Raw genomic sequence first — 15218 nt, 5'->3', positions numbered from 1 at the left:
ATCCACCGCTAGGTATTTATAGTCCTCCGTGTCTCTTTCATAACCTCTGATGCACCGACTATTACGCTGAGTCTCATTGATCCTATCAGTCAATCGATCTATCAACTATCCATCTATCCATCTTTATCACCGTCTTGCCTTCCCATTATGTCTGATGTCAGTGATTTTCAAACTTAGTTGTATCCAAACCTTAAGTTGAAATGATTCATCTAGCTTATATGGAATTGGTTCATTAGCAACGTTTGATGGTGCAGCTCCTACCAGAGGTATGCAACGCTGTTAACGATATCGTCAAGTAAGTACTAAAGAGGGGGCTTAAAAGCATCAATACTGATTATTTCTTAGAGAAATTGAGGAATCAGGCGGAAAAATGATGCCTGCCCCTCGGGTATTTCCTATAATATTACACTTCACGTAAGTTACGGCCCCTGGTCTTGCCTACTATGTTGCTACTATAATATGAATGGCTTAGCTAATATTATTTTCTTATAATACAGGGCATCTAAGGAAGCTACTGAGGCATTTAAAACAAAGTATAAAGATAGAATTATGAATATTCAATACGAGGCAGGTGTGGATGATGAATGAGAGCAAGAAACAAAAGAGTGAAATATGATTGTTTTGTACTTACACTAGGGTCGTTCGGGCCGTGAGATACACATGTCGTGAACACGCAATCTCATATCAAGTACCTAAAGAAACCTAGGGAATCAGATATAGAAGGTTACCTAAAATAAGTAGACCTCCTTAAAATTTACGTGTGCATCATGTGATCCTTAAATAAGGAAGGAGTTTCAATAATCTAGCCATCATCTAGATAAAATTTCACCAAAGTAAATCAATTTCAAATATTTCAAAAATTTCAATGAACAAACATCACTGCCAAATCTCGAGATTATAAATATCAGCTCCTGTCTCATCTCTTTCTTTCCTATAACTCTCTCATCACCTCCAGCCAAGATCTTTCCTATACCTGTGGCTCTCTACTAAAGGCTTTTGAAGGATCAACCCATTGATTCCATGTTGATGACAATTTCCGGATTGCCAGTGAATTGAGAAGTAAAGCAGATAGAGGAACTTCGATGGCTGGAACTGGGTCTGCGGGGCAGACTGTGGAGTTGGACAATCCGATCAGCCAGGAAAAGCCTGCTCTCTCCCGGCATCACCCAGCTTGATTTGACTTTGATACCTATGAATTCATCATGCTTACATCGAATAGAGCATCAAGGCTTTACGAAAGCACCTTGAGAGGTCTGCGCAACCCCGATCGAAAAGCCTATCCGCTCAGCCATTAATCAGAATCGGAGAGGTTGGTCTGCAATGGATTCGGCTCCAAAGTAAAGGGCCTCATACACCGAGGCTCGCAAAAAGGCTCAAAATATCCAAATGAAGCAACGAAATGCTGCAATCCTCATTACACATTGTCAAGAGCGCCAGGCGAGACGATGGCATTTTACAACGGCCAATCCAAGAGGAAGAGCACATATGCTGGCTTGCATGGCTCAAAGCTGACCAAATTCTGGTTGGCATTGCGGATGATTTCGGGTGAAAAGGAAGACGTCAAGCTCATTTACGCCAAATGATGGATCTAGCGTATACGTCGAAACCCAAAATACGATCTCATTTTATACCGACATTACGACTTATCAACTCATAGAATTATTGGGAAGCGAGTCATTTATTCACCAGAGTATGACTGAATTGAGCATTTCTCATAAATCTCCAACTTATCTTTTTGGATACTGCAAGATGCTTTGCGCTCCCTGTAACCGATATTTTCCCACTCAACATGCTTTGGAACAGCACCTTCAGTCTTCCAATATTCTAGTACTCCTCCCGCCTACGAGAGCTTCCATCTCAGCACCAGGCTTCCTTCCAGCTTGTTACGCAGTCTTTTTAGACTGCTCTCTGAGCACGTTGGCGGGAAGCAAATTTTTGATAATTGGCGCTCGATCTTGCTCTGCTCTTTTTGCCATAAACAATCATCAAAATAGGCATTATGGCGGTAGCGAATGCAATAACGCCAATAAGAATGAAGGTGTTTTGGAGGCCCATCCCGGCGACCCAGAAAGTAAAGCAGAACCTGATTATCATTGCCAGTCCATTGCGGACAAAGACAACCGCAATCAGAGCATCGCCGAGGATCTGAAAGTCTCGAATCAGCATATTGTGCCGCGGTGAACGAAGAGAGAATTGAGAATAGCATAGAAGAAAGGGGTAATACGCACGTCAGGATAGCAGTCAGTCAAATAAGTCAAGGCAGCATCGGCAAGGACTATGAAGCCAAATCCAAAGATAGCTTGTCCTACTGCAAGAATCATCCAGTGGTATCCCTTGGTGAGAAAGCGTCAGTCATTGCATTCCAAGTGAGAAATGAACGAATCTTAGAGCACGGCCAACTTACATGATCAAGCCCAATTCCGAAAACCAATAACCCAATCGTGTTTAGTACAGCAGCAGGGATCATCATCCAAAGACGCATTTCTGGCTCGAATATACCACCGTTTCGTCGAGCCAGCTTTACGATTAGCCAATCGTTGAAAAAATTGGCCGTGAAGGTAGCGAGTGTACAACCAACTAAGCCTCCAAGGTGGAACAGCCCAATAGCAGAGGGTCCGAAGTTGTAAGGCTCGTATATTAGAAAGTAAGATCCGGCAGAGGCATTTGCTGAGAACCATGCAAGGATTGAGCCATAGCTAAATGCCGTAAAAGCCACTGCAGGGAAGGTAAACAGAACGGAGATAGGTTGGTAAAAATGTCGGATAACCGGTTGATTCGTTTTAGTCATGAAAGCGAGGCGCTCGCGATATGACTTGCGGCTTCGTCGAGGATATACGGACATACGGGCGGTAGTGGACTGGGCTTCCGTTTTCTGCTCGTCGTCCTCCCCCACCTGAATGATTTCATGATCCTTCGGATTGCTCGACGGCTCAAATGAGGACGGAATGTACTTTGATTCCTCAAAGAAGAACAGAACCAGAATGAAGTTCACACCGAGAAAGATAGCAATCATCCACCACATCCATCTCCAGCCCATGGAATCAATAATATATCCGCCTGCAATCGGACCGCCAGTGGACCCAAAGCTCTGCATAAAAATGAAGATTCCATTCATACGAGCATGTTGATGCACGAAGAATAGATCAACAACGGTGATCATCACAATAGCCTCGCTGATCGAGCCGGCCAAACCGGCCAACAAGCTCACGCCGATCAATTCTCCGGCGTGGTGAAAGTTCGCCCACCAGACCGCACAAAAGAATTGACATAAAGCACTTATAAGGTAGAGAGGGCGACGACCAAATTTGTGTACGCACGGGATTAGCAAAAGACATCCTGCTGCCAGGCCAGCGAAGTTGGCACCACTTGCGTCATTGAAAATTGCGTAAGTCAAACCCAATTCGGTTATGTAGCCGCGATATGCGAGACTGTTGATATCCACCAGTACAAAGGTGAACAGAACGTAGGTGCAAGTGAGGCTAAAATTGACTGTTTTTCTGAGACAGGACCAATTCTGTGGGGATGTAAGCCCAAGTTTGGCAGTTGAAGAGTGGATTTGTCTTCCTTACTAGTGGATCATCCGGATCACTCGAGGGAGTGGGGCAGAAAATTAGCTCGGAAATCAACGCATGCCCTACGGTACCATTAGTGTGGGGATTCAGACTAGAGACATGTCCAGTTTACTATCTTCTAGCAGGATGGTACCCGGGGGGAAGCCGTCGGAAGACATATGATCTTGCATAGTGATCTAGAAAAGTAAGAGGTGCAGTTTATACTTAAGATTACTGTTGACTTCAGCTGGGGAAATGAACCTTCTTATGGCAATTCTAACTCTGTTATCAAGGCCAGGAAGCGGCATCACGCGTGTTCTATTGTAAATTTGGAGTGTGGGGAAAGTTACCAATACGCGGCCAAATGGAAACATACAAGGAAGTGAGCCAATCAACATCTTGAGTGAACCGGCGAAATAGAGATGGGGTCCTAAAGTGGACCTTCATATACTAGTGCATACCTTGCATAATTGCCGAGAGTTTTGAAAAGTTTTGAAGATCATGAGAATTGAACCAATGATTTCGAGAGTAGTATAATCGAGTTCTTATCATTTCAGAGCGGAACACCAAGATCAGGATTATCTTCAAATACACGAAAGAGATACCGGACGGTCCCCTTATCCCTATCAGCCCAGATCCGTGCGAGAAACATGCGCAAGTTGATCACAAAGGGGTAGAAGCCCATCCCTCGGATTCCTGAAACTAAAGACAGTATCTGCTGTCTCCCAATCGCGTCTTTTATCTCTGCTCCTGCCACCAGTAGACCTAGAGTTATATTGGGTGGATAATACTCGGCTACCTCTAGACAACGAGTCATATCTGTGACAATTGCAGCCGCAAAAGATTCTGCCTCGTCGTCACGTTCTCCAAAGCAATATTGTATCCGGTGCAAGATCAAAAGCGCTGATGTACGATGAATTTTGACTTGTGAGATGAGAACGAACATTTCAACATCCGAAAATCGATTTAGAACGGATTGCGAGATGTTAGGAACCCATTGTTCAATTTCTTTCGCAAGGGTTTCAAAGTGGCTGGGAGGAGGTAGGCTGCTCCCCTTTGCTGTCCTGCGAATGACTGCTAGAACACAGACGCGGTAAAGAAGTGGAAGAAGTGGGCCGCAGAGTCCAGCATGCTGGTCGACGGCATAGGGGTCTCGGACTACATACTCAATCACAGGTACCTCAGCCCGGAAGAGTGATTGGGTAGTGTCCAAAAAAATAAGACACAGAAGCTCCCTGGTGTTCGACTCATCTAGAACTCCCGCATAGTAATACGAACGTACACAAGATAAAGTGTACCGGCAAATATTGCTCGCGGAAATACCTGATATCAATCGGTGGAATGTGACTAGGCTCATTCCTAGGGAAAGAAAGCTGCCTACATGATCGGGTTTGGTGATCTGTGCATTTCGAAGAGTTTCCAATGCGGAGGCACAGTTTGACCAATCTAACTCGCTACAAGGAGCTTGGTTGGCTGCATATCTGATAAATACCCGGGCTACAGTGGCGTATGGACGCAGCAGGAGAGTCGGGGCCTCTTTGAGTCGAGAACGGATCAGTTGACACATCTCCATGCTTAGGAGAGGTCCAAATGAGAAGAATTTGCAAATTTGAAACGATGTATATTCCGAAATTTGCGAAAGTGATGTCTCGAAATATAAGGTGTTGAGAGTTATGTTTGTGGTGTCGCCGCATTGATTGGTGTTGTCCTGGTTTGATGCAGTGTAGGGAGCATGAATTGACCAATCAGGTGTCAACAAAAGTAGTTCGGTGTCAGGAGAAAATGATGGACGAGATATGGGAGCAACTCTTGGCTTCGGTCCACGTCTACCTCGTCGTCGAGAAAATGTACAGAGGTGATGCAGACGATAACAGCGATAGCAATTCCCCGCAGGTCCTGCTAGACAGCGGGCCTTAATATAATGACATCTATCACACGCAGAGTCAGACGGCATTGTGAAACGGTGTAAGTGCAGGAAATGAATTGTAAGGGAAGTGGAGGGTCAGACCACATTGTAAAATGTAGGAAAAACATTAATCTGGATGGAACTAATCTTTTTTGGGCTTTTATCTTCTTGAGAGATCGAAGCACAATCATGCTGGCTCCACTTGATGCCGAGCTGGCGAATTAGATGTGGAAGCGAGCCGGTGAAATAGAAAGCGGGGATTCTGTGAAGCTATGCACACTTCGGCAACTCGCTGACATAATACAACTGATTTTCTAGAGATAGTGGTGAGAAACAATAACTTAAACGGTTGCCTCAGCACCGTTATCGAGCGCCGAAACGCACCTGTAGTAGGCTGTCATTAAATTTGAACTTGAGTGGTTTCATCAGATACAAGCGCTTTGATTAAATGTCTATGAAGCCCTTGGTTACTATTTGTACCTGTAGAAATTGTGGTAGATGGAGTGAGTGTAGTTCACTTTTAGAATGGACCTTGGTCTATCTCTTACGAGAAGAGAGAAGATGTAAATTAAGAAAAACGTAAACCTGGAGAGGGAGAAACAGAAGCTTATGAACTTTTCGGCCCTATGACCAGCAAGTGCTCACCAATTAGCCTGCTTTGGAGCTACGAGTAACATCTATTTCTTTCTGCCTAGATAGTGCCTTAGAAATTTTGCTGACTTAGGAATATCCACAGCACTTATCTTCTCTCACTACCCCTACGGTAACCTCAAAATGCACAAAAATGGTCTGAATCTAAGGCCCTGCTTCCAAGGCATGTTTTACTATTCAGACGAGCTCGACCAACTATCAACTCAACTAGTCCTCGGGATTCTCCACTTTTACCTTATACTCTGTACTCGTGCAGTTAATATACTAGACATCATAGCCTGCCTCGCTAGTATGCTCGGAGACCTTGGAGTTTCTGTCCCTCCTTTTCTGGATTCAAAACCTGTCGTGGGCACAGGTAAACGATGGCTCAACTTATCAGCAGATCGTTGTCCCAATCCAGGGAACTAGCCACCAATCCCAGAAGCAACTTAATATTCTCTTAGACTCAGTATGATGCTGGATTATATTTCGGAGTTACTCTTACACAGCTTGCTCTCGCCATTGACTTTTCCGGCTTTATCTCGCCATCAGCTGGTTTCGTTTGGATTTTCAACGATTTTATTACAAAATACCATTCAGCCATTGGAAATTCCCGGTAACTAATGCTGGACGGTACATTGAATAAATTAAACTATTCAGTGTTTCATTACCACAAGAAAGAAGCGGGAAGATCGGTGTTGTAATTTCGTCGAGTGAGCTCGAAATGGCCATGATCTCCTGGATCATATTCATTGGATTTCGCCTTTACCCACGAGCATTAGTGTGAGATGAGTGTTTGACTGCAAATTAGCTGGAAAGGAGAGGTGCGAAGAAGCAGCTGTTCCATCAGCGATATTCGGCCTACCCAGAGGATTATATAAAGAAGTCCCAGCCTTTTCTGCATTCAACCATAAAGGGGCAATTGATACTTTATATCTACAATGCTTTTTGGAGATGACACATTAATATGATATCATTATTCCCAGATCAAGCAGTGAAATTGGAAGCCTGACAAATGTGGCGAACTTCCGACGAGAATCTACAAAATCCTGAGGCCAACTCATCAAAATTTCTTTTCCAATCCATGAAGCCCAGACCCTAATAATTTCCTTAGATTCCCAATGTATCTGAGAGTGAATATTCAGACGAAGACGTTATAGAGAAAGCTTGTGAAGGGGATTCTGTCGAAACGGGGTCGTTACAGTACGGACTAGTACGGGCATAGCCAATTGAATACTTGAGAGTGTGAATTGTTATATACTACTGAAGATGCACAATTGATAAAGGGGTTGAGCTTAGTAAGGTCGGTGGGAGCCTTGCGATCGTCAGGCAGATGGAGGTGCTGAATATTCCTCGGGCGCACTAGTAACATGACGACTCTCTTTTGTCGACATCTTATTGTAACTCCTATGCTGCCGTCTTGGATTGGATAGGAAAAAGTGTGCTGACAACATTTGAAAAAACAATGAGAGATTGGGGAGTTGCCAGGCGGAATTGGAAGTTAGAAGACTTGATCTATGAGGTCAATATATTAAAAAATACCGAGAATCAAAGTTCATCTTTCGCTGAAAGTATGAAGCGAGCCATAAGGAGCTTTCATGCGCTCTGTTGGTCTTGTGATGACGACTCATGTAACCTCGCCTATGTTGTGGCAAAAGAGGCTCGACAAGTAAGCATTCCCATTCCTTATATGCAAAAGACAAAAGCTAATAGCGCAGAGCAGACGCGAACTTGGGAGAATGCCAACCTCCTCAATTTTCGCTATAATCCCGTCACGCTGTGTCAGCAACGTCGCACGGAATTCGGTTCACACTGCCAACCCTGAGTCTTAGTTCCTACCGACTTCTCATACTTGATACAATTTGAGTGCTACGTGTTAGATAGGCCACCGCTCATCGGGTGACCTATGCCCTGTATTAAGAAAACTGATGCCCATCCAATAAAAAGTCAGTCTCTACAAATTCATCCTCAAGGCAGTAGGTGTCGTTGATCCTGAGAATAGAACACGGCAATCGGAACTGGCTAATGACCAGGCCATCTTTGTCCCTTGAGAGGCAAAAAATGAACAGAAGCCGTCTCATTGGCCGGGAGAGGGCTCATATATTTAGAGGGTAACGTGTGATGGAGGGAGTAGGGTGGAATCCGTCATATGTGAGCTTGGAGGCCGAGGGAACTGCATTGGGGTTGCATTGCAGAGGACTCGGAAGAGCAGTGGAAGCGTTGGCGTTGTCCATAGGTCGGTTGTAGACCTCAAGGATTTTTGTTATGTATATTCAAGGATTTTTGTTATGTATATGACCCCGAATCGAATGTAGGCCAATGATGGCTACCTTCCAGAAGGGGACTGTAAGGAGGTGGGGTTTCCTGCCATCAGGATCACCTTTTGATCTGGCATTATTCTACAGTCTACACCGCTCGATCTTACCGCTCCCCGGCAAGCCCTAACTTTCATCCACGCGTAATGGCCGCTACTTTAGCGTTAAGACAAGTTAATTTGGATCAATGGATTATACAATAAATTAGTATTCAAACTTCTTCACGATTACTCACAACTATTTACGTCACCGTTAGACCTGGTCAAAGACAATTGACTTCCAGATTTGGGTGACCCACAGGGTGCGGTCTGGCGGTTCTTAACGGAGATTTTAGAAGCTGTAGGGCCTTAATATCAAGAACAACGTCTTGATAGAAGAAAATTTCAGGAAGCCCATAGATCTTCTGACGTGGTGGTTGGTTAATCTACAAGGGGCTGCTAGACACACCCCTTTCTGCTACCTAGTCACACACTCTAAAAGCTTATCGCAAAGATTTAGAATTCCTAACGGCGTCATGAATTCACTATATCCTCGTACTATTTACTGAGAATAGGTACTATACTAAACAAAGGTAGATAAAGAACCTTAGAAACCGTAAATACTTTGTAGTGAAGTAGAAAACAAGAAAATGATAGAAAATATAAGTTTCTTAAGTCGAGAGTTCAAGGCAAAAAGTAAATCAGAATAAAGAGTAAATAGCCTGTGTCTAGGGGAGGGGACATGATATATCAGTCGACGCCGTTAGTAGTTTCTAATTCTGCGATAAATGTTTGGGGTTCAAATAGTCTAGCAATCGCTAATCTATATTGAGTTAACCTTTCTAGGGCCACTTCGAAGAAGGCATGTGTCAACCGACTAGAAACCCTAAAGAAGCCTATGGATCCTTCAAAGGGGTGATCATGTAGAAGAGAGGCAAGTGGTTTTTATAAGGCTTAAATAATATGACCGCCTATTGAAAAAGTTATGGGCAAAAATCCAGTGGAATTCATTAAAAACTCAAAAAATAGTCCTATCTCCAGGCGTCATTAGTGGCGCCTCCGTTTGCCAATCCTGTGGAGCAGCCACTGAAGCAACACGAAGTGGCTCCTTTGTTCGCTGCGCCCCATTATCAACGAGTAATTGAAGGATTTCTTCACCACATTCGTTGTGATGAGCCCAGTCAAACACAGTATTTCCCTCCAGGTCTTGAGGTTCGTTAATCCTGATTCCAGCCCCTTCGACAGCCAGAAGAACCTTGATCATCTGAATAATTGGCGGTTTAGATCGTACTGCAATCATCAATGGCGTATTTGACCCCTGTAGAAGTTCATCGGTGATATCGACTCCTGGGACAGCAAGAAGTAACTTGACAACTTCTACATTCCCAAATCTCACAGCCTCTGGCAAGGCCAACATGGCCTGATTACCGGGGCTGTGCTTGCGTCCATTTCGAGTGCATACCCTTATTCCTGCCTTATCTTCGTCTCTCTGTCCCTCGCTTGTAATTAGGGAGTTATGGTGCATCATCTCATCTAACAAGAGCTGGACCATTTCCGCATGACCGTTCCTTGTTGCGCAGAGGAGAGGACATCCTGGGGACTGGTAACACGCCCCTCGCTCTATGAGAAGGCGGACGGTCGATAAATGACCTTTCTCCGCAGCACAGGTAAGAGGATGGCGATTCATAATTATACTGGAGATATTCGTACAATCAATATCCGCATTGAATTCTAGCAGATCCCGAACAACCTCATCGTACCCTGCCCAAGCCGCAAATGATAAAGGGAGGTAGATTCCCTTAATCAAAAATGGATGTTCGTCCCACCGCTTCATTCTGGACCGTTGTCTTGAATTCACCATCACTCGCTGTTTCTCATCCACATGGCCGTCCGGCCGTGCGCCTTGTTGCAGAAGCAGTCGGACTATGGTGCTCGAGCCAAAACCCCCCGCAGTGGCCCAGTAAAGGGCATTTCGACAATCGTAACCCATGAACTCGATATTGGCACCGTTGTTAAGTAGCAATTGTATGACAGGAATGGACCGGTCCTGTGCAAGCCTTATTGCACCAGGTGCCATTTCAGGTTTCAAACCAGATTCAACCGAGGGGTATCGCATTGCCCAGATCAGTGGCGAGTGACCGTATGTTCGGTCCTTTGAGTTCGGGTCGACACGGTTTGTTTCCAATAAGCATCTGACGATATCGACGTATGCCCCTTGCGCAGCGTATGACAACGGCGTGCGTTCGGGTGTACTCGATTTGTTATCTGGATCGACGCCTTCCATAGACAAGAGAGCTTTCACAACACTTATCTGTCCATATTGTGCTGACAGTGAAAGTGCACGGTTCATATGGGGCAATAATAAGTTTGGTCCTAGATGGTCATTGGCCATGAGGAAGGATTGCACAATCTGGCTGTGACCATGCGTCGCAGCCCAGTGAAGAGTATCTCCTTCATGTTCCTGGAAGCTCAGGTGGTAGAGCTCAGGCATGAGTAAATCGTGAAGTTTGTGACAGGTTTGTGCGAGGTGGGCTATGTCGCTTTTTGATGGCATATATTGGAAAACAGCCATTATTAATTCCGTGGGAAGTGTACTCAAAGACATTCTGAGGTGCCTTTTGAAGGAGGAAAGCCTGTAGGGTGGTGTAAGGAGGAAACATTTGCACTTGGCAAGTTGTAGGGAATTTAAGCAGGACGAGAGGACAGGTGGAGATTCAACAAAGGGTCAATCAAGATTGGGTAGGATAAATTTCGGTGAAACTTTATTGGCCAGTTTCAGCCCGCAGGTGATCACAGAAATCTCCGTAAATGAATTCAACTCCATCTACACATAGCTTTCCAAATTCAATCATCAATTATCACCGATTGGGCACACTGGTCCTACATACAGAACATCTATCCCACCCTCAACTTGGGAAAATCAACTTCCACATTCGCCCTTCATAATACTTTCAAGCTGATATGTGAACCACTTATAATATACCAATGCAAACATAATCTCCCAAATAAAGGTAGGCACATGACGTGCCAACAGCTGGGTTCCAGGTATAGAAGTCATCGAGTGCAATACCTGCCGCTGCCGCAATATCATAGCATCCATCTCCACTTACGACTAAGTGGAATAAATCACAGTCTGAGACCATACCGGTCTGATAAGGGGTAGGAGTAGTCACCCCATCTCCAGTGGTTGCAGAGGATGAAGTAGTGGTAGCTGTAGCAGTGCTATCGATTATACCAATACAAACATAATCCCCTAAGTCAAGATAGGCGCACGACGTGCCCACAGCCGGGTTCCAGGTATAAAAATCATTGAGTGCAATACCTGCCGCTGCCGCAATATCGTAGCACCCATCTCCGCTTACGACCAAGTGAAATAAATCGCAATCTGATACCATACCGGTCTGGTAGGGTGTAGGAGTGGTCACGCCATCTCCAGTGGTTGCAGGAGATGTAGTAGGGGTAGCTGTAGCAGTGCTACCGATTGTACCCACGCAAACATAATCTCCCAAGTCGAGATAGGCGCATGATGTACCCACTGCCGGGTTCCAGGCATAGAAGTCTTCAAGTGAGATGCCCTCATCGGTTGCAATTGTACCACACTCATCTCCGCTTACGACGAGATAAAATTCATCACAATTGGCTGCTATACCCGTCTGGTAGGGAGTGGGTGTCGAAATTCCGTCTCCAGAGGATGTAGGAGTAGCAGTCACCAACGTTGTGGATACAGTGGAAGCTATAGCAGTAGAGACAGACTTTGAAGTAGAAGTAGATGCCACCGTCACTGAGATTGTTTCATAGTCAATCTGCACACAGTAGTATAGATCGGCGATCAGGGTACAGCCCGATCCCAGCTCTGTGACGATGGGATTCTGGAACAATACAGTCAGAGACTTGTTTTGAAAGGAAATGTGTTAGGAAATTGTGGACTCACCCATGCTTCAAATTCGGCCTCTGTCATTCCGAAATATTCTTCGATAATGGCACATGTTAAGCTGGACGAATACTCAATCCATGCACTGCATTCTGACGTAGTTCCGGGAGCGACAGCGCCGGGAGGACTGGTCAAATATGCACCTCCCAGTCGAAGGTTTAGGGCTAACAAAAGCAAGGCCAAATGCTTCATCGTAACCGGATGCCAGAAATATAGCGAAGAGAGTGAAAGAAAGGAATTGGAAAGAGAAGACAGACCAATTTGTTCCTCTTTAATGTCATATCAGGCTCTCTTTGCTATGGAGGATGCGCACCCTTTTGGTCTAGCGGTAATTTCGGCCTGTTTTGAATCGATATTTCATGCTCGTGACTGATTTTGTAGAACCAGCCATCCCATTTTGCGAGGCGTTTTTTTTCTTCTTTCCCCCTTTTTTTCTGTGGCGCTGACAACCAACATACCCTATAGTCAGCTATTTTGATACGGCAATGACTGTTCTGAAGATCAGATGGTCCACAAGACCCCCATAAGCGAGATTGCACGGGTCATCAGGCGTCCTAGTCGTTGCCCCGTCAAAGTTGCCCCCTTAGCCTGTGTGTGCCCTTTATGCTTTGATAGGTGGGAGAATTGGCGTAGGATGAAGGATTTAAAAACCATGGCCCCTAAAAGCGAGATTACATGCTACCCCGCATCACCGTAGCCATTGGAACCCAAATTTCAATCTACATCGTTCAGTTCATGCTTTTGACGTGGACCGCCATATGTACTTGATTTTTAAACATTGCATATGACCATGTCATCTTTGCTTTTGATGGGTACATTCTTTTGCGGCACGGTTGAGCCGAGAACGTTGCTAGGCTACTCACCCAAAAGCACAACAAATGTCGAGGTACAACAAACCCCCTATTCATTTTAAGAATATGGTATGATTTCAGTAGTCAAGGATAGATTAAACATGGTGAACACAGAGTTTAATATTTGTTGAACCAAATAAAGCCAAGACTATCATTGAAAAAGAGAACACATATACACAAAGGTGACCTAAAATCCCTGAGACATGAGAACCTTGGAATGAGAGCAATTGACAATTTATTCCCTAACTGCGACCAGCCATCATGCTTGATGCAATGTGTGGGAAGCCATCTCTGGCAAACAAGATGGCTGGTTTCGCCGTCGAGTCCTCTGGTGTATCCGGTGGATTAGCATACATATATGCTGCCAAGGCGAAGGAAACGAAAGACTCGGGATTATTTGGAATCTGCTTTCTGACTGTTGTGGTTGGATTGTATGAGGCTTGGAGCTGTGACAAGACTCCCACTAGAGGAACAACTGCATTAACATGGCGGCCATCGGACAAAGGGAAAAGAATAAAACCGACCAAATGGATCACCGGTTGTCCCTGCGGAATCAGTCAAATGGATAATCTCATGGTACAAAGTGGAGCTATAGGTTCCATATTGATCCAATCCTTTTCCATTGCCCTCCACGGGATAGCCATCGTAAGAGATTATAGTTGCGAGCTCTGCAACGGAATGAGTCTGCTTTCCATTCCCGATAGGATCAAATGTGGCATCACATAAGAACGTATGCCGGTCGTAGGTACCCCCAGTGACTAATTGTGCGGGGTATTGGGTGGACGCTTTGGAAGTGGCAGCAAAGCGATCAGAGCGAGAGCACATTGTGGAAGTACTGGTCCCTATATCGAATGTGTACGCATTAAAAATGCTCAACCAGAAGGCGATCCAACCTGCCCTTTGCGATTCCGCTGGGAAGACTTGGTTGACCTTGATGTAGACTATATCACCATTATCGTCGGTGCCATCTGGGATTGTGTTTCCGCTAGAGTCTTTGGCTGGCTGGTCCCAAGGCGCATAAGTCGCAAATGCATCGCCACAGAATATATACGGCTTCTCTGTAGTGACCGGATCGATGAGCCCTTCGCGGTAGAGGAACTGCGAGACTGCATTTAGGCGATCTGTTTTGGCCGTTAATAACATTATTATTAAAATTATGTCAAGAATGAGAACTGGAAATCATACCGAGAATAGAATCCATAAAACCCGCACTAAAGTCATCGACTTCCTCATCATCGAACCCCACACCCAGGTAGGTGGTGAATAGCATCCGGTATCCCAGATCCGTTTGGTGTTCGGAATATGCGGTGAGGGCAGCGTGATGTAAAAGCCAAACCTCTTCCAAGAAAGAATCAATAGTTGTGATTTGCGCTTCAGAGCATATTCCATCGTCGCCTGCGGTTCCTGTTGAGAAGATCTCGGTAGTGGTGGGCGCGGTATCATAGTCAACACGGCGGAATAGGCTGGAGTTGGCATATGCATCACGATAAGCAGCACAGATGTCAGCTACCAAGAAGAGGGACAATAAAAATGAGCGTGAGATAAACATAATTGATAAACGGTGAGAAATGTCCTATCCTACAATTCCCAAAAAAAGCAAGACGCGGACTTGAAGAAAGAAAAGAAGAAAAATTTAGAACTAGCATTCTAGACATATCTTGTGCTGCGAAAAAAAGCTAGTCCAATTATCTCTCGGTCTTTGCTCCATTTTCTCTTCCGGTGTGATTTCATCTGGTTACTGCCCCTTTTCTCTCGTTCCCCCTGCTTCTTTCCCGTGCATTGCCGGAAACGCTACAACATAGCCTCTTATTGACTCGCCATGTTGAATGATTGCAATTACCCCGGAATGCTGCGTACTAGCGGCGTGGAGAATGATTGGTTCCCCCAATGTGTGGTAGAATAGCGGATGTCCCAGTTTCTTGCCTTTTCGGGAAAGGTGAGGTTTCCTTTCTGTCGGCTCTGATTTAGTGCTTATTTTCAATCACAGTTAGCGCTTCTTTGTGCTTGGTAGTGCTTACAAGTGCCCCTTAATGTATATTGTTGCACAGATTCTCTC

General features: G+C 45.0%; 4 protein-coding genes across 4 annotated transcripts; all 4 read right to left on the bottom strand.

Annotated features, from left to right (window-relative positions):
* Positions 1–1896: 1896 nt before the first annotated feature.
* Positions 1897–3730, bottom strand: N7484_002174 (Major facilitator superfamily domain general substrate transporter; the record flags this gene model as incomplete). The annotated part of the gene is made up of 5 exons (XM_057112594.1): positions 1897–2145; positions 2229–2333; positions 2405–3514; positions 3570–3634; positions 3685–3730. 5 exons carry the CDS (start codon positions 3728–3730, stop codon positions 1897–1899), a joined length of 1575 nt encoding a protein of 524 aa, XP_056977331.1.
* Positions 3731–9398: 5668 nt separating this feature from the next.
* Positions 9399–10871, bottom strand: N7484_002173 (ankyrin repeat domain-containing protein; the record flags this gene model as incomplete). Its single annotated transcript, XM_057112593.1, has 1 exon — positions 9399–10871. The coding sequence occupies one exon, from the start codon at positions 10869–10871 to the stop codon at positions 9399–9401; it is 1473 nt and encodes a 490-aa protein (XP_056977330.1).
* Positions 10872–11352: 481 nt separating this feature from the next.
* On the bottom strand, positions 11353–12338 carry N7484_002172 (LysM peptidoglycan-binding domain-containing protein; the record flags this gene model as incomplete). Its single annotated transcript, XM_057112592.1, has 2 exons — positions 11353–12249; positions 12312–12338. 2 exons carry the CDS (start codon positions 12336–12338, stop codon positions 11353–11355), a joined length of 924 nt encoding a protein of 307 aa, XP_056977329.1.
* A 1304-nt stretch (positions 12339–13642) lies between these two features.
* On the bottom strand, positions 13643–14711 carry N7484_002171 (uncharacterized protein; the record flags this gene model as incomplete). Its single annotated transcript, XM_057112591.1, has 2 exons — positions 13643–14283; positions 14348–14711. The coding sequence occupies 2 exons, from the start codon at positions 14709–14711 to the stop codon at positions 13643–13645; spliced, it is 1005 nt and encodes a 334-aa protein (XP_056977328.1).
* Positions 14712–15218: the final 507 nt, after the last annotated feature.

This window comes from Penicillium longicatenatum (genome assembly GCF_028827895.1).
Source record: "Penicillium longicatenatum strain IBT 33135 chromosome Unknown contig_1_segment0_segment0, whole genome shotgun sequence".
Lineage (NCBI taxonomy): Eukaryota > Fungi > Ascomycota > Eurotiomycetes > Eurotiales > Aspergillaceae > Penicillium > Penicillium longicatenatum.
Note: the sequence above shows the minus strand (reverse complement) of the source record. Positions and strands in the feature narration are given on the sequence as shown.